The sequence below is a fragment of the Electrona antarctica genome (genome assembly GCF_951216825.1).
Source record: "Electrona antarctica genome assembly, chromosome: 16".
Lineage (NCBI taxonomy): Eukaryota > Metazoa > Chordata > Actinopteri > Myctophiformes > Myctophidae > Electrona > Electrona antarctica.
Window position 1 is genome coordinate 37,411,117 of NC_136797.1, and position 19,324 is coordinate 37,430,440.

At 42.8% G+C, this 19,324-nt stretch overlaps 1 protein-coding gene across 1 annotated transcript; it reads left to right on the top strand.

Moving 5' to 3' along the window:
* Nucleotides 1–1,653: 1,653 nt before the first annotated feature.
* LOC306939442 (aquaporin-3-like) lies at nt 1,654–7,856 on the top strand (the record flags this gene model as incomplete). The annotated part of the gene is made up of 7 exons (XM_079524030.1): nt 1,654–1,761; nt 4,569–4,695; nt 5,217–5,354; nt 5,437–5,555; nt 6,003–6,141; nt 7,102–7,180; nt 7,688–7,856. 7 exons carry the CDS (start codon nt 1,654–1,656, stop codon nt 7,854–7,856), a joined length of 879 nt encoding a protein of 292 aa, XP_079380156.1.
* Nucleotides 7,857–19,324: the final 11,468 nt, after the last annotated feature.

Genomic DNA, 19,324 nt, shown 5'->3' on the forward strand with positions numbered 1-19,324 from the left:
TTGTGTTCAACTGGTTAATATAAAACATTCAAATAAAACATACATCTTCCTATATCGCAAACATTTGTTTCCGAACGGCCAATCTTCCGACGACCCATTGTTCTGACCTGTCCAGTCGGTTCAATGGGTCGTCGGCATATCGATGCCCGGCAGCCCATTGTTGCGATGGGCCACTGTTGCGACTGGTCGGCTGGTCGCTGTTGCGACGACCCTTGGTTCTCTTTTTCGAAATGTGTGCTCAACAGTGCGCTGAATAAAGGTACTTAGTTAGGCTAATGTCCCCCACTGAGGGAGAGACAGTCCAGAAGTTTGTTTTTTTCCTCTAATTGAGGGAGGGGTTCCTGCATGAGAGAGACTTTAAAGTAAAAACATACTCACACATTCACTGGAAGTCAAGAGCAGCAGACCACAGACCACGGTGGGTAGCAATTACTTTTTACTCAATTCAATTTGCTTACTTTGTTTTTTATAAATTGTACTTGACTAGTTTAAACCCTAAGGCCTTATTTAAACAATGTATATTCAAAGACTTGTACTTTCTTTTTATATAGATCTACAAGCTCATCTACAAGCTGCTACAAACATTAAATCAGATCATATAACCCTGCAGTAACTGAGTATCAATGGATACGTTCCTTTCTCAAGTCATTATTCGAATTACTACTTTTAATTCCACTTCAGTCATTATTATTTTTAAGAAACAATACTTTATTTACTTGAGTAACAGTGCTCAACTATTCTACCCACCTCTGCCTACCACAGGCCAATTGGAAAACGCACTAATCTATGAAATATGTAACATTGACAAAGACCAATGTTAAGGCCATTTTCACTATGATCTTAGTTTTAGTTTGTTTGTAATACATCAAATGCATTATGCATATAAATAGTAGGGGTGTGCTGAAATATCGATATGGCGATATATATCGATACGTCCTCCCGCGATAAATAATCGATATTGATTATTAAAATATCGATATCGGGGGGGAAAAAAGCCTTTTTTTTTTCTTTTTTTTTTTTATAAATTTGAAATGTTGTTCATAATGAAGTGATGAACAACATGTTTAGAAAAGGAGGAAATGACAGCTAAAATAAAGCAAATCCCACTCAGATTCCACAGCAACCAGAAGTACTGAATTACTGGATGGTGATTTGTCCAAAGTCTCCAAACAGCTTTGTGGGAATACAACATGCTGCATTTTTAGTATTTTGTAGTTGCAGATATCGTGATATATCGGTGATGAAATTTCATACAATATATCGATATATCGCAAATATCGCAATATATCGAATATCGTGATATTATCGTTATCGAGGGCCTAATATCGCGATATATATCGTATCGTGAGGAACCCATATCGTCCCACCCCTAATAAATAGTATACAGTAGGTAAACCAGGCAAGAACCTATCATCACCAGTCTTAAACATTTGAAACTATACACACTACTATAGGATGCCAGTTCAACAAATTAACCTGGCATTTGTCTACATATCTATATATATAAGCCTGCAAGGACGTCAAGGCTATAGGGCAAGTGCTACGGGCTAAAGTGGAATCTGAAGAGGTGAGTCTTCAGATGTTGGCAGAAGATCGGGAGTAATATATGCTCCTTAACAGTTATTTTTTACCCCCTCCTACCACAGGCTCGTGATGGGAAGACAACAGGACGTGTTAGACCGGCTGGCACAGAGCTTCCAGACACGACACCCTCTGCTGCGCCAGGCCCTGGCGGAATGTCTGGGCACCCTCATCCTGGTGGTGAGTCACTTTAACCCAGTGGTTTATTTGAACCTTTTTCATGTCAAGGTCCATGTTGTTTATTCACCATTTGTGCCACGGACCACCATTTGATGAGATTTAGGGCAGTATTATGCGTGTCTTAAGTACCAGGTCTTATGACTTAACTTAAGACCTGGAGGCGTGGTCAATGCTGTTTGGCCACTCAGAATAGCCAAATGGCATTGATCACGCCTCCAGGTCTTAAGTTAAGTAATAAGACCTGGTACTTAAGACACACATAATACTGCCCTATGTCTCTCAGACATGCACAAAACTATATCATTAGATTCTAGATGTTGTTAATGAACTAGTAATGTTTAGAATCGAACTTAGGTCTAAAGGGGTCATGGTTCTCAACCACACGGCCTGTCTCCCCGGCTCTTTAGAAAACAGAACATCTATAGGCTATATTTTCAGGTCAGGATACCAATGTCATCCAATCAGGAGAAAGAAAACATAGCCTACAGTACATTGCATGACATATTGTAGGTCGGATAAAAAAATGAAATTGGTGGAAGTGATGACAGAAGTAATGCATTGAGCAGCAGACCGAATTAGAACAATTTAGGCTGATAAATCCTCCTTCCCGACTGGATGAAATTGATATCCCCACCTGAAGAGTATTTTCTGTTTATTAAAGAGCTGGAGAGAGGTCCACCAAATCTTGTGTGCGATAGGGACTTTATTGCTTTTATTTTTACACGAAGCACTTGGAACAAACAATAGCCAAAATGAGTGGGGGTCCCAGCTAAGAAGTCCTTGGCCTGAAAAACGTTGAAGACCCCCTGCTCTATAAACGACTACTATCATAATATGCAGCTTAAACCTTTAACATAAAAAACAGTTTTGTTTTAACCACAAATATTTAACACTTTACTGCACCGTTCAAACCCTCACACACCTTGGAATACGGCTAAGACAAACAACAGGCAGGCAAATCCGTGGTTTTCAGTGTAACCTATATGAAAGCATCAACAGCATGGGGAGAGTGTGACGGTGTTGTTCTGATAGCCAGCAGTGCAGTCCGCTCAACGCCCTCTGAGAAAAACCTCATCTATTTGTTATTCTGCTGCCCAGAAGCCGTGCTCGAAAGTAACATTATTCTATACATCTAATCTAAGAGGCAAATTATTGTACTTTTTTCTCCCATACAATTGTATGAATTATATAGCCTATATCTCAAAGTGCTACTGCAAGGGGAAATCCAAACATTTAAAAAACTATTAAAATAATAATAATAAAAAACAGTGAAATGAATAGAATTCAGATCAAACGTCAGCTATACAGAGCTGAGAAAAGGTTTAAAAAGTATAAAAGGCACACAATGCATCAATAAAGGCCTATTCATACTCCCGTTGTAGGTGATTTAGGTGACCACCAAAACGGTGGTTAGTAAAAACAGACAGATGTGTTTGGGTGAGCGGTGAGTCGCTTATCACCGCGGCGTGACGTCATGTTGTAATTTTCCCAACCACCACGGTGGTCACCTTATCACCTAAAACTGGAGTTTGAATAGGCCTTTAGTCCATCTAGGGCCTTGTTAAAAAAATAAAGGTTCCTAGTCCCCGTTTAAAAGCTTCAACAGACTGCGGTGCTGTCAGATGGTCTGCAATGTAACTAGCAGCAACTATCAGTGGCATTATGTACAGTATGTATGCACTTGCATGGAGGGAAGCAGCATATGAAATCTCCCCCATCAAATCAAACTCAGCTTCTTCTACACAATGGTAGAGTCTGTTCTCCTATACGGCAGTGAATGCTGGACCCTGAAGCCAACCCTGCTGAAGTCTCTAGATGGGTGGTACACCAGAGTGTTGCGTTCAGTACACAACTACACGTGTTATATGATTCTGGAATGCCAAAGGGTGAGCCAGAAAATAGCAGCCAGGAGAATGAGACTATCAGGACACTGCCAAAGACACCAAGAGCTTCCAGCCAGCAAGTTCGCACTGTGGGAACCAACACACAGGCACCGGTCACGAGGACGTCCCACATTAACATACCGGTCTAGTGGATGTGCTCAAGAAAGACGCAGGAGCGCAAAGCACCAACGAGCTGGCCAGATGAATGGCGAACCGGGATGACTGGAAGCAACAATGGAGGGCTCGTCTAAAGACGACCTAGAGAGATTATGTGGTGTTTTCTCAGCACCCCTCATGCTCAGGGAGATTCCCCGACTAAAACTGCAACTCCCATACACACGACCCATTGGTGGTCAGGGAGACACCCTGACTAAAACTACAAGCAGGTCTCAACAGGAGGCTCGAGCCCTGGGTCAAAGTGATGAAGTTATTGACATTGTCTTTGACCTATTTCTTCTATATGTCATCACTGTCGGGTGGTAACCATGTCCAAAACTGTTAGTTTTTCGAAAATAGAAAGATAATAATAACCTGTGTTCCAATGGATCCAATGTAGTTATTCAATGTAATATTGGTATTACTTTTCATTGGTTCAACCTTCAGATTCACACTATCACAAAAAATATAAAAAATAGTAATTATGTGAAAATAGCTCACATTTTGGCGATGCGACACGTCAGCGGGTAATGTCGGACGGGAGGAGTAGGACGGAGGCACTACTGTCCTCTCTGTGGTGGCTCCTCACTGGCATGCGAGCCAGTAGGACACGCAGTGGGAGAAATACATTAGCATACTGCCCTAACATTTCCAGAACGGCCTGTTATAACTAGACTAATGACAAAAAAAAGAAAATAGGGTACAAATAATTGACTACTCGAAATAAAGTGTGTGTGTGTGTGTGTGCGCGTGCGTTCCACTGTGCAGATGTTTGGATGCGGTGCAGTGGCACAGATGGTGTTAAGTGGCGGCTCTCATGGCATGTTCCTGAGTGTCAATCTGGCCTTTGGCTTTGCTGCAACACTGGGCGTCCTGGTGAGCGGACAGGTGTCAGGTGAGAGCAATTATAGATCTAGTGGTGGAAAGTAACTAAGTAAATTTACTTAAGTGCTGTAGTACAATTTTGAGGTATTTGTACTTTACTGGAGTATTTCCTATTTCCGGTGCTTTTACTTAATCTCAGAGGCAAATATTGTACATTTACTCCAAGCTCACAATGCGTTGCGAGCTTGTAGATCTCCTATATATTCAAAAGATCTCTGGGTTCCTTGAGGGAGTTCCAAAAGGACCCTTACAGGTCTGTAACTCTGAGAGTGTGGAACAAATGGAACCAAATGGACCCGTAATGAAACAAAATGTATACACTCTCAGAGTTATGGGGGTGGTTGAAATTAAAAGGTTTTAGAACCAGTGATCGAGGAATAAAAATGTCACTACTCACTAATAATTCTTAAAGCGCAGCACAAGGCTACTTTTCCTATGATTAGGGGGACATTTGAACATGGCAGTGTCATTGTTTTCATATGTTTAGAGGGACATTTGAACGTGGTAGTTATATTGTTTTCCTATGTTTAGGAGGACATTTAAACCCGGCAGTGACATTTGCAGTATGCTTACTGGGCAGAGAGCCTTGGAGGAAGTTCCCTGTGTTTTTCTGCTCCCAGACGCTGGGCGCTTTCCTGGCTTCTGCCATCATATTCTGCATGTATTTTGGTATGTGTCTGAAACATCTATAAATCAATCAATAAATAAATAAATAAATTAACAATAACAATGATTTATATGTTTCCTACAGATGCATTATGTGACTTTGGCCAGGGTGTATTCATGGTAGAGGGGGTGAATGCTACTGCTGGTATATTTGCCACCTACCCATCCAGTCACGTCAGCCTGCTTAACGGAGTCTTTGATCAGGTGAGTTGTATTCCTGTGGGTTGTGTGTTTAACCTATTTTCTGGGTTCAATTACATAATTTGTTGCTGTTTCAATGCATAATACTAACAGTCCGACATTAGTCCGACAATACCCCAAACCCTAACCCTTACCTCACCTGTCCACCAGTGACATCATTGATGGGAAATCCAAGCTAATAGAAACTGCAGGCTTTCTATTATTCTCACGATAATAATAAAAAGGAATCTGCCTAACGATGATGTCACTGGTGGACGGATTTCTGAACTGTACAGCCCTATATGAGACACAGACTGAGTAGAAATGTTTGGGGGTATTTTATCATGCACATTTATATATGAAGATAGGTTGAAGTGGTGAAGTGGTCCTGTAACACTGGTTGAGAATGGATCATGGAAGTGCTCCTTTTACTGTACCACTGAACAATGCACCCCTGTCCTTGTATCTTAGCTGATTGGAACGGCATCGCTGGTGGTGTGCATCCTGGCTATAATGGACCCTCATAACAACCCCGTTCCCAGAGGACTGGAGGCCTTTAGTGTGGGCCTGGTGGTGCTGGTGCTCGGTCTGTCCATGGGCTTCAATTCAGGTTAGTATGGGCCTGGTGGTGCTGGTGCTCAGTCTGTCCATGGGCTTCAATGCAGGTTAGTCTGGGCCTGGTGGTGCTGGTGCTCGGTCTGTCCATGGGCTTCAATGCAGGTTAGTGTGGGCCTGGTGGTGCTGGTGCTCGGTCTGTACATGGGCTTCAATGCAGGTTAGTATGGGCCTGGTGGTGCTGGTGCTCGGCCTGACCATGGGCTTCAATGCAGGTTAGTGTTGGCCTGGTAGTGCAGGTACTCGGTCTGTCCATGGGCTTATAGAGGTATCACAATGACAATCAATCAACTTTATTAATTTGACTCCTTCGCCTTTTCTTAGTGTTTTTTCCCCTGACAAAGTTGTTTTTCTTTGTTGTTTTCTCATGTCCCCCATAGTCTTTGGGTATATCATATCAATTTGAGATATTATTATTGTCACATGATACATCACAGGTTTACAGGTGTAAAACAGTGGGTTATATTTACACTGTACACATCTATAGATTAGGCCTACTATCTCCTTGCTTATACTGTAAGTTGCTTTAAGAGCGTCTGCTAATGCCTAAATTGAAAATAGTTCTGGCAGACATACTTATTTCCTGTGTCGAGAAATTACCTACTTGATTTTTCACGGACAGATAGCTCTTTCAACCAATCAGATTGCTTCCTCGAAACTATCTGCTGTATAACCACAGTTAATCAGCCCATAACCCATATAGTCCAGTTTGTTGTACAACAGTATTGCAATGTTTGTAGATGGCCTATTTGTACGCTGTTCTAAAATTTAAAATAGGGTAAAAAAATTAATTTGCCATTTTCGGCAAATAGATTTGGTGCAGAAAAGAAGAAAATTGATCCAAGTAAAAGAGACAACTCAGTTCCACTTCACCAAGTATTGGTTAAAATCGATTATGGGTTATTTGTTATAATCAATTTGTTTGATTAAGTGTTGCACTTCCAAATGCATGCAGGCTATGCATTCAACCCAGCCAGGGACCTAGGACCACGCCTCTTCACAGCGCTGGCAGGCTGGGGTGACCAGGTCTTCACGTAAGTTCTGTTCTGTACACCTCCTGAGCGCTGGTGGAAAGACATAGGCCTACACTACAAGGACCATTTCTAAATACATTAAAGCACTGGTTCTCAAACACTGGTTCGGGACACATTTGTGGGTCACGGACACATTTGTATGGCTCCCTTTATACTTTTTTTCCTACATTTAAAAATATATATATGTATTATTTCTTAGTAGCCTAAACATTCCCCCAAAAATATACAAATATTTCCATGAATTAAAACCAAAATTCAATGATTTTTACAGTAATCTTGTGAAGAAATAAACAAAATATCAAAGAAATCCCATCAATTACAGATTTCAGAAGTAGTGTAAATAGACGATCTACAAGCTCTCAACGTGACGCGAAGTGCCTTGTTGTGAGCTTGTAGGTCTCGAGCAAAAAAAAGTTTTGGAACCACTGCATTATACCGCTTGTTCTTGAACCGTTTCATGTTTGTTCTCTCCCTCTCTCCCTCTCTCTTTCTCTCTCTCTCTCTCAGAACCAGATCCTACTGGTCTCTGGTCCCCCTGTTTGTCCCCTTCCTGGGTGCAGCAGTCGGGGTGATGGTGTACCAGCTGATGGTTGGATGTCAGGTGGAGGCGGAGGTGAAGCCAGAGGAGGGAAGAGTGGGGGTTCAAACTGTGAAACTTTCCAATATCACCACATAAAGGTCATTTTCAACCATTTTAATCAATATCACGTACCAGATAAAGATCAGTTCATTCTAATGTCTAAAGGACCCTCAGTTTGAAATTGTGCATTGATTATGCCACGGAACCACATTTGACACCCTTTCATTCTTCTGCCTATACACATATGTCATGTCCTAGTATGAGTGAATAGGGGAAGGGGATCAATCTCGTGATTCTTTGTTTGACGCCACAAAAACCCAGATGTGTGTCTCAAAGAATGTGATTATTGGCAGAATTGCGGAAAAGTTTACAATATGTGGCAGTCCCGTTTTCATTTTTCGGTGGTTAATAATACATGATACAATTTATATAGCGCTTTTCAATGTATACTCAAAGTCGCTTTACAGAACAAAATAATAGAAACCGTTTTATTAGAAATATAAACTAGTTAAAAAGTTAAAAAGGTTAAAAACTAGAAACTACGGTAGGCAAACAAAGTGGGGGTTGGGGAATTATGTAGGGAAAGCAAGTCTGAAAAGGTGGGTTTTAAGTGTGCTTTTGAACGTTTCAAAGGTGGGGGCAGCACGGATGTGAGCTGGGAGTTCCACACATCCACAGTGAGGGGGCCAGGTTCGCTTGTGGGGTTGCAATTACCTGCACAACAATAGTTCAACATATATGATGCCCTTTGACGGAAAGAAAATACATAAAATTGAACAATGTGTACATTCCCTAATAATGCAATTCCAATGGTATAGCTGTGTTGTTTTCACCCCATGGCGGATTCGGCCAAGCCCCCAAAATACCTGTATGTGTGTCTCATCGCTGGGAACTCAATCTACTCTGTAAAACCCTCTTGTGTTTTGTTTTTTTGATAAATAGTTAAATTGTTTGTCCAATAAGGAGTCTCCACTCTCCAGCTCCTTATTAAACAGAAAATGCATTTACCAATTGTATGCAATCAAGATAGATAACTCAGGCATGCTACAGGTTTTTGCATTGGTTTCGACCTCCCGTTAGTTCGACCATTAGGCCTACTAACACTATCCCAAACCTTAACCTAACCCTAACCTCACAGGAATCCACAGGTGAATTGTAACCTGCAGCACAGATTAGTTGTAACCCGTCACGTATGTCGGGAGCCGCAGGTGAATTGTAACCCGCAGCACGGGTGATTTGTAACCCACAGCACAGGTCGAACTAACCGGAGGTGTGACAGTCAAGTCCCCAGCTTGTAGATCGGCTATTTTCAAATAGCCGCTATTTTCAAATAGCCGATGTACACCGTATACTATACGGTCTACATACGGCGTATAGGGTAAAAGTTGAGTCAGCTGTCTCATCCAAGACCCAAATTGCATATTCTTTATACTCTTGTTTGTCCAATAAGGAGTCTCCACTCTCCAGCTCCTTATTAAACAGAAAATGCATTTACCAATTGTATGCAATCAGGATAGAGAGCAACTCAGGCATGCTAAAAAACAAGTGACATTGGAAGTGATGACACAAAGAAACGAGCAGACACATTTTTTAACCGGGACACTATAACATTTAAGCTGATAATTAAGGAAAACTCAATGGCAATGATTAACCTTTTTTCAATATAACTCACCTACCTTTAAGTCTCAGTGTGTACAAATGGAACTATAGATGGACCCTAATGTACTCATGTGATCCCTAAACTTGACCTAAGACAAAAAGAAATGGCAGCCTGTTAACTAACATCCATTTCTAACGGTGTATACAATGTAACTTTATTTTGTGTGTAAATAAAATGACGTTTGTAACCAATCGTGTCTGTTTCATGTCAAGGACCCCCAAATTAATTTATCTTTGGCCAGGAGACCCCCATCTGAAAACATTTTGTGCCAGGAGAACCCCATGCAAGATTTGGGTTGTAAATATTTAAAACATATTCCAAATTGTCACAAGCTTTTTCATGAGCTCAAAATGTGACACCCCAGCCGGACAATGGTTGCTTTGTACCAGGCTCTATATGTGTGTGTGTGTGCGAGAGAGAGAGGGAGAGGGACAAAAAAAACTAGCCTATGTGTAGGCCATCTCACGTTCAAATGGTCAAAGCCTCGCACTTCATTATGCAAGGGGGAGGAGGTGTGCACGCGTCGACAGGTGTAGAAGTGAATGTGCATTAGCCCCGCCTGGGCGCACTCTTGTAAACAACCAAACAGAAAGCGGGTGCTTATATGTCGCTTTCCCATGTGTGACCAAAATTAAATAGCAATATTGGTGAAAGCGTGACAACACGCCCATGACCACACCTCCAGGCGCAAATACCGGTGTCGGCATAACGGGTAAAGGCAGGGACGAAAATAGAGCCCCTAATAACTCTTTTGGGTTATGGGCTAAAGTTTGGGAACCACTGATCTAATCTATCTATCAGCGACAGTTGCACACCTCCTCCACCAGGGGGCGAAAGGCATTAAGGCAAGTGCCCTGGATCCTGTGTTCATTCTTGGCAGTCACGTTGACCAGGAAGTAGAATGTCGCGTAACGCGTTCTTCCTGTTGACACACGAGGTTTCTCCTAAACGAAGCCGGTCTCACAACAAAGGAGGCCGTTAAATGTCTCATAAAAGGAGTTAAAATGTCTCTTAAATTAGTTTAAATGTATCATAAAGGAGGTCAAATGTCTCATAAAAGGAGGAAAAACTTTTCTTAAAGGAGATAAAACGAATCAAATGGAGTCTGTACGGGGCTCCGTTCTTTTGGCAAATCTAGAACTTCCTGTTTGAGAGCTAGCAAATTTAAGACATCCGTCTTTTGTCCAGTGTCCACTCTGGGTCTGGAAACGGCACAATTTTTACATTTGACAGCAGTAGAAGGTCTGCTGCTCGGAATTTTACACCTCTCCCGCTTAGCGGAGAGTGGGGTGTGGTAGAGGACATCTCCCTGAACGCGTGCGTATGTCACAACAGTTGCCTCGCGGAGGCGTCTTTTGTCCAGTGTCCACTTTATAAAGTCCATGCACTCCAGTGAATAGCATTTATCCATTTAGATAACTTTTTTACGTTATTTAATTACTTATTTTTACACAGAAACATAATGTGTGTCTTATAGCATCATATAGCATCATTTAAATGCTTCATTTGTAGTTTTAATGTGCAAATTAAACTTTTTTTCAATACTCTAGAGGGTACTCTTATTTTGAAGAGATCGTCCACCGGAAGTCTTATATTTGCTCCCTTAGATTTGCCAAAAGAACAGTGCAACGCATTTAGAGCTATGGACCAGCGCTACAGTTATATGTAACTCCGATTGTGTATAAAGACAGGATCCGTGAAATCAAAAGGTTTGAGAACCACTGCCTTATCTGTTGCCCTGTCATTAACACACACGGACTGTCATCAAACAAACACATTTGTTTTCATGCGACACATGAAAGTGACAAAGATAGAAATGGCATGTCTTACGTTCATTGATCAGCCTACATTATGAACTTATTGAAGACATTTATATGACTGTCAAGTCAACTGAATAACCGGAGAAACGGAAAGCTCTTCGCAAACTTCGCAAAGTTGCATTGTTTACAACAACATAACATTACCTTCTTGTTGACGGAACAGTTTTTCCCGCAACTACATTTATTATTCTGCTGCTTGTAGTGACGTCACGGAGGTCGAGAAGAGAACAGAACAGAACAGACGCCAGTACACAGCCTGCAGCGACACCTACTGCGTTGGATGTTTTTTTGACTGACGTCAGCTACACACGCACACAGTGACACACGCGCACACACACACGCACACACACACACACACACACACACACACACACACACAAAGGAAATAATATGTGGATGGCCCAGATGACAGGAGAGAGCACATCTCTAACACATTGGGCGGATCCCAACAGATGCAATTGAAAATGTGCACTCGCAGTTGAGATCCAACAATGTCATCCACCCATTGCCCTCTCTCAATTTGAAAGCAACAATGATGGCACAATGATAGACCTAGATCTCATTGACACCTTGGCCTAAACAGAGGAGCCAGTCAACATTGTTGAGTTGCCAACTGATGCGTTACTATTGAGTTCAAAGGTTATCTAAAGTCCAATAAACAGGCTGTAAACATAAGTCAAGGGACTGGCATAACTGGCATATATTTTAATGATTAGGCTACTGGGAAACATATCCCAAAATGAATGGGTCCACGTGATATGATATGAACAGCAAATTAATATAGATAAAAGCAGATACGACCTGTTATATCACAAATTATCCGATCCATATCAGTCCGTTGGTCGGGGCGGCCCCTTGGAGCACAGGCCAGAGGTGTCGTCTGTCCTGGAGAGCTCAGACGTGTCTTTACTTTTTCAGACACTATATAGAAATCTTCCTGTCTCTCTGTGACCTTGCTAAGCACAGCTAGGGTGCACTCTTATAAGTACTGGTAACTGCTTTAAAGTGTGCCCTTGATGATGAGCACAGCTATCACTGCAGTCAGAGGCAGTACTTTAATACCAGGATCGAAAGTAAGGGGAAACTGGTGCACCCTTCACAAAATGTCCATGACTTCACAAGAGGCTCCACCACCTGAGTGCAACAACTGAGAGCAACCAACCACAAAATGACTTGTCTTTTAGTTCTGCTGGATCTCTTCTCCACTAGTACCTCCCTAACATTTAGTTTGTATCTGTTGACGAAATTGTCCAATATATGTAGTCTTGGTTTTAGTCATCGTAGCTTAGTTTTTATTTTGTTTTTTGTCAGTGAATAAGGTAGTCAACAATAATTTAACTTTAGTCAATCAAATCAATATTTGTATACATGTCCACTGCTGACTTCTTGTCTTGTAACTTGTTGTAAAGACTACCGATCAGCACGGTATGACAGTATCATGGTCAAAATCGATACTGTCAGTTAAATTCATACCTTTTATACTGTCAACCCTTAGTAACTAACAGTATACCGTTTTAAGGTATTGGTATCAAGCAGCCATGGTTCTGAACCATAAGCTATAGGGTGATGAATCATATTGAAAGAACATATTGTATATTGCAAAGTTTTTGGTGTTTTATGAATTGCAATATTGAACCTACTTATTATAGGTAAAGTCATTTTGTGCAGTACAAACACACTTTTTTTTAATGGGCCATAGAACATTTACTCAGTGCAAACTAGCCTATTGTATCTTAAGATGTACTGACGTCACATGCTGGTAACATGTTATTAATTACTAACAGCAAACGGTATGTATACCATCTGTATACATAGAGTAGTTTTGTGTTTAGTTTAGTGCAATTCAAAACTGAACCATGTAAGAAATTCACAATTTAACCTTTTAACCCCATGCATATGATGAGACATTCTTTGATGATTTGATCCCTTTTATAGCCTATTTTGTTGACCGAGGGTCCCCAAGGGGTACAGTATATACTTGGTCCCCTCCTCTATTCCCTCTACACCAAATCTCTTAGCTGGAAATAGTCAATCTACAAGCTCACAATGTGTGTTATTTTCTCTGAATGTTTGCCTATATTATGACCTAGAATAGTGATGTTAGGGTTGAGATGCTGCTGTGGTTGAAAAAGTTGTAGGAACAAGATAAAAATGGAGATTACATTTTTGTATTGTCCAGATAAAAAAACAATATGTAATAATAAACAACAATATAAATAAACAATATAAACAACAATTATAAAACAATATATAAATGTACACTATTTACAATATATATTTACAGTATGAATCTCTGAAGTATAGAGTCTATAAAGCATCATCATGGAGGAGAAACGCCATGTGCACGGCAGACAAGCTCCAAGTACTGCAGCCTCTGAAGCAGCTGCTTATTGTCCCCCTCCAGCGCCTTGACGCTGCTCTCCAGAGACTGCACGTAGGTTTTCTTCTTCTCTCGGGACATTCTGGCCGCTTCCTTGTTCCGCTGCAGATAGAGCACCTTCGTCTGCTCGGCGTCCATGATGACGGAACGCTGGAACCGGCCCCTCTTCTTCAGCACGGCAGCCTTCTGAGGAAGACCGGGGCTGCTGCTGCTGCGGGGGCTGAGCGTGGGGACCGCCGTCCACGTCCCCTGTGGTGGAACACCGTCGCTGGTTGTGGTGGTGTCGGCCCATCGTGTGGTGTTGGCCCATGCCAGGCCCATCGTGGTCCCATGAGAAACGCTTGAGGAGGAGCCATGGCTTTGTGCGGTGGTCGTCTGAGGACGGTGCTCAGTAGTGGTGGTGGTGGTGGTGGTGGTCATCACCGTTGTCCCCTGAGAGAGGCTTGAGCCGGGGCTAAAAAGGTCAAACAATGCAGCCATTTCTTCATCCACATTGTCACTACGGCTACTGGTGGACATCACTGTCCCCCGATGGGGGAGGCTGGAGTCATCAGGGCCGTATGCGGCTGCGCTGGGCATCACTGTCCCCCGATGGTGGAGGCTGGAGGCATCGGGGCCGTATGCGGCTACGCTGGGCATCACTTTCCCCTGATGAGGGAGGCTGGAGTCATCGGGGGAAAACAGCAGCTCATAATAAGGGCCAGCCTGCAGAGTTGGGATGTCCCTACAGGGTTGCAGGTCATAATACTGCAGCAAGGCAGCAGCACCGTCCTGCACCTGCATCTCCTCCATAGAGGTGGAATAAGCAGCATCAAGGACACCACATGCTGTCTCCTCCTTCACCACTGCGGTGGGAGGAAGAGGACCAATGTTGAGCATCTCTCCGCCGATATTTCAGATGAGCTTTGAATAAAGCTTTAAAGTGTAACAGAATGTTACTCTCTGGTTGATATGGTGAGGTCTAGTGGCCACACAGTGATGTTGTTGCTGCTCCTTTCTCTGTATCTCTCCCTTGAACTGTGCTGGACAAAGACAAAGTGTGAATGAGGTGTTGAGCTTAAACGTTCACCTTTTATTTGGGGGAACTGGTCAATCACAGCATAGGTTTCCTCCCATCAACAAACAGGGTTGCCACGGTAACGCCGAACTGGCTAATCACAGCATAGGTTTTCTCCCATCAACAAACATGGTTGCCACGGCGACGCGGAAGCGGCGTCGCTGTTCCGCGACATTTTTTTAAACTAGAACTGTCGTTGGGAACTCGGCATGTGATTGGCTGAGATAACTCGACTTATGATTGGCTAAGAGGGACGTTGATTTGTCCATGAGCGCTCCGCACCGGCGTCTCAGCCAATCAGAAGTCGAGTTATCTCAGCCAATCACATGCCGAGTTGCCAACGAACATCTAGTTTAAAAACATGTCGCGGAACTGCACAGCGCTTCCGCGTCGCCGAGACAACCCTGTTTGTTGATAGCCTCGGTGTCAGGCTTACGCTTGTTGATGGGAGGAAACTTGTGCTGTGATTGGCCAGTTCCCCAAATAAAAGGTGAAGGTGAAGCTCAACACCTCATTCACACTTTGTCTTTGTTCAGCACAGTTCAAAGGGAGAGATACAGAGAAAGGAGCAGCAACAACATCACTGTGTGGCCACTACTAGACCTCACCATATCCATGATGTCTTACAAACGTAGAGACAGAAAGCCTTCATGCATCGACTCAGGAGATGATTCCACCTGTACAGCAGATGAATATGACTCCATGGTTTCAACTGGAGACAGCAGAAAGAAGAGGAGAGGAGGGGTGAAGCGTGAGGCAGGTCAGGAGGAGGAGGCAGCCGTAGTCCAACTGCAAAGACCCAAGAAGACACGTGGCCGTGTAAAGTTAGACAATGAGTTCATTGAGAACACATTAAGGCGACGCAAAATCTTCAGCGTTCGTAAAAATGGTGTAATAAAAAAGATTGAAGAGCTCACCAAGCTGACAGGAACCCAGGTTCTGTTTCTGGTGGCCAGTGAAACGGGACACATCTACAAATTTGCCTCCGACAAGCTCCAGCCCATGTTCACTAGTGAGGCGGGCAATGCCCTGATTCAATCCTGCCTCAATTCACCACAGGGCTCACCACCCCACGATGATGATGCTCCCACGGATACTGGAGGCAGCAGAAAGAGGAGGAGGAGAGGAGGGGTTAAGCGTGAGGCAGCTCAGAGGGAGGAGGCAGCCGTAGTCCCACTGCAAAGACCCAAGAAGACACGTAGCCGTGTAAAGTTAGACAGAGCCACGGCTGCCCCGGGCAACAAAGAGAAGATGGACCTCACCTTCCAAGCTTCTGAGGACGAGAGCCTGGGCAGCACTAATGATGAATCGAAACCATCTTTCAACAACATCATGGCCAGTCTACCAGGAACCGCCACCACCCGTGCTCAGTCCATGTTGCCCACAACCACCTCCACTGTGCAGGAGAGCAGCGGGCTACAGGTACAACAGCACAGCCATGCCCCCACGTCCTCCCCACCTCCCCACAATGATGATGCTCCCACGGATGTGAGTGCCACGGCTGCCCCGGGCTTCAAAGAGAAGATGGACCTCACCTTCCAAGCTTCAGAGTCGGAGAGCCTGGCCAGCACTAATGATGAATCGACACCATCTTGTTTCAACATTCTACCAGCGACCACCAGCAGCAGCAGTGACCAGTCCATGGTGCCCACAACCACCTCCACTGTGCAGGAGAGCAGCGGGCTGGAGGTACAACAGCACAGCCATGCCCCAGCGTCCTCCCTGCTGCCCATGGAGGGTCATGTGATGTACCCCAGTGCCTCAGACACAGTGATGTACAACATCTCTGACTTTCAGTGGTCACATGAGGAAATGATGGAATTTGCACTGAGCATATGCGCTGCTGATAGCCTATAGGCAGTTCGACATGCAGCGTCAGTGTGCAAGGGACAGAGAAAAGGCGTTCATATGCGACATGTATGATTATAAGAGCGCCGCTCACTTCACACAAGTGTGATTTTATTTGTGTCATTCTATGTCATTTTCTTCGTTATGTAACACATTCTGTGGGACAATCCCAATATTGTGCTCCTGTATATACTGTAAATAAGTTATTGTTATAAGTCATAATTGTATGTTTGTATATTCAGTGACAAATAAAACTTCTTGAATCTTGAACAGCAAAGTGTATTTCTCTCTGTAATTATAAGTGAGTGGTTTCACTGAGGAAAATTGTCTTTCATCAATTGCTATAGTTACACATTGCTTGATGATAGGTTAGGACACGTATATCACATGGGCTTAAATTAATGATATTGATTCCTCGGCTCGATCCCCATCGCCCCCCAGGTCTGTTCACCCCCAGTCAGTGTTTTAGTTTAAGATTGTGACGCTTTAAGGCTTGATGAAGGAACAACTCCAAAATGCATGTGTATTGTGTGTGTGTGTGTGTGTGTGTGTGTGTTTCTCACAAGTCACAACACACGTGACTCTTGATGTATGGAGAACATGGAGTCACAGCCTGGGGAGAGACATATCTTGTGTAATATATTGAATTTGGGGGTATATTGCATACAATATTACAAGCAGAGCAAGTAAAAGAATCTGTTCTTTAATTGGCCCATACCAAAATGCTTCTATAGTTCCCCCCAAATTAAAAGTACACTCGCCAACCAATCACTGTCCTGTACTGTTGGGACGACGTCACTGGTGGGGGACATGGTTACTATAATTGCTTGTTTCCATTGTGGTCTCACAAACTAACAAAGGGTTAATAAAATAAATAATACCTACAATAAATTAAACCATTTTACCTAACTACAAATGAAATTATACATTGACATGTATGAAATTAAAAATTAAATGGCTTTATAGCCTATCAAACAGGGACCTTTCCCAACAGCTCAGTTGTCCCAAACAAATTATATTTGTGATGTTAATCATCTATGACGTCCCAACTTGGTATAAATTATTATATATGAATCCATGATGTAATGATAGATTATAATAGAATATACTACAGGGGTTGTGCAATAACAGGAAGTCATGTGTGTTTTAGCTTTATGTTGTTTTGTGATATGATGCACTGATTGGTTGGCACTTTTAATTTCGTACATACATTGCAATGACAATAAAGATCTATTTGTAAGCCACTTTTTTGTTAAGGCTTTTTTTGGATGCCACTAGCAATACCCTCAGTAAATACTGGAGACCTGCTGTGTTTCATTTATTTATTTTAAAGGGAAAGTGGTTAAGTCTGTGTTGGTTTCATAAATATTTAACCAAGAGCTTGTAAATAATAACTACATGGATGCATTGGAACTCAGGTTCTTTCCCATTCCTGAAAAGAAAGGCTTTAGGACACACAATGTTTCCACTTGACAGCAGCGATATGTTTCTCATGAACCAAAGGTGCTCGGCTTGCAGCAAAAACTACAGCATTAGAGCTAGTAAAAACGTGCCTGCATATTCCAACTGGGAATATTTCTAGTGGTTCAACAGCGATCTTTATGCTTTAAGGTTATCAAACATTTAAATTGCAAGGTCTCCCCTTAACTCTTTAAACCTTTGAAAAGGAGACCATTAATCGTGCTTTGGGTATTCAGAAAAGCGCTATATAAACTTGAGCTATTATTATTATTATTAATGCATTACTGAATACATCTTCATTAGACGTTAATGTCTAGATTCTAGAAAACTGAAAGACACGAGGCACTCGAGTTCAACCTGCTTCCTTTGCAACCGGGAAATGACTGCCACTCAAGACCTTCTAAAAACAAAAAAACAGTGACCTACCAAACCATGGCACAAACTGGTCTCCCAGCTTAGAAGCATCATACTGGTCCTTGTCACTAAAGCAGGGAGTGTTTGACCGTGTCCCTCTCCCTCCACACTGGGGAGGGTAAAATACTCTAATAAACCTTGTCTCAGTGGGTAAAGTATGAGAAATGTAAAGAGCCCGCCCTACAGAAAATTTCAACTGTGGGCATTAATAATGGAGGCAGAAGTTCCCAAGTCACATTGATTAATTAACTTCTTTATTTATTTAATTCATCCATATGCAAAGACAACTATAAAACATACCGAATGCTTCCCTCCCACCCACTACAATCCCGTCAGAACGCAATACTACCAATCAGTGAATTCATTGAATGAAAGACATTCGCCGATGGGCTTTAAAAGCATCAACCTACGCATATCGAATACAAGTTCACACAACAGATTTAAAGCAGTAATTCATGATAACCTAAAAGTCTACAATAATACAAAAAATAAATGCAAAGCAGTGCACACACATCTGAATGACTGAATGTCTTTAAAGCGCTACTTAACTTTCCTCACAGTTGCGAGTCTTGTGACCAGTCGGAGCTTTGGCGCTGGGGCGGAGGTTTCAGTTTGTAATTGGTGTGTGGGTCACCGTCCGCCGGAGCAGACAGAGCCTTCCTAAATGTCCCCACTATACCAATTTCTTTCCCTGCCTAAAACAGGAGCCTAGCCCAGCTATCTATCTTCACCGCCAGCAGCCCTAAACAGCATGCGAACGGCACCCAGAAGTGAGTGCATGACAGGTAGCTCAGCTGGCTTCGCCTATAACGTTCACTGAGCTCCGCTCTCCAGAGATCCTGTCTCGTACTGAGCAAAACAGTTTTATAGTCTCTCTTTCCTCAAACTAATCATGTCCAGCCGTGAATGATCAGCGTGGCACAT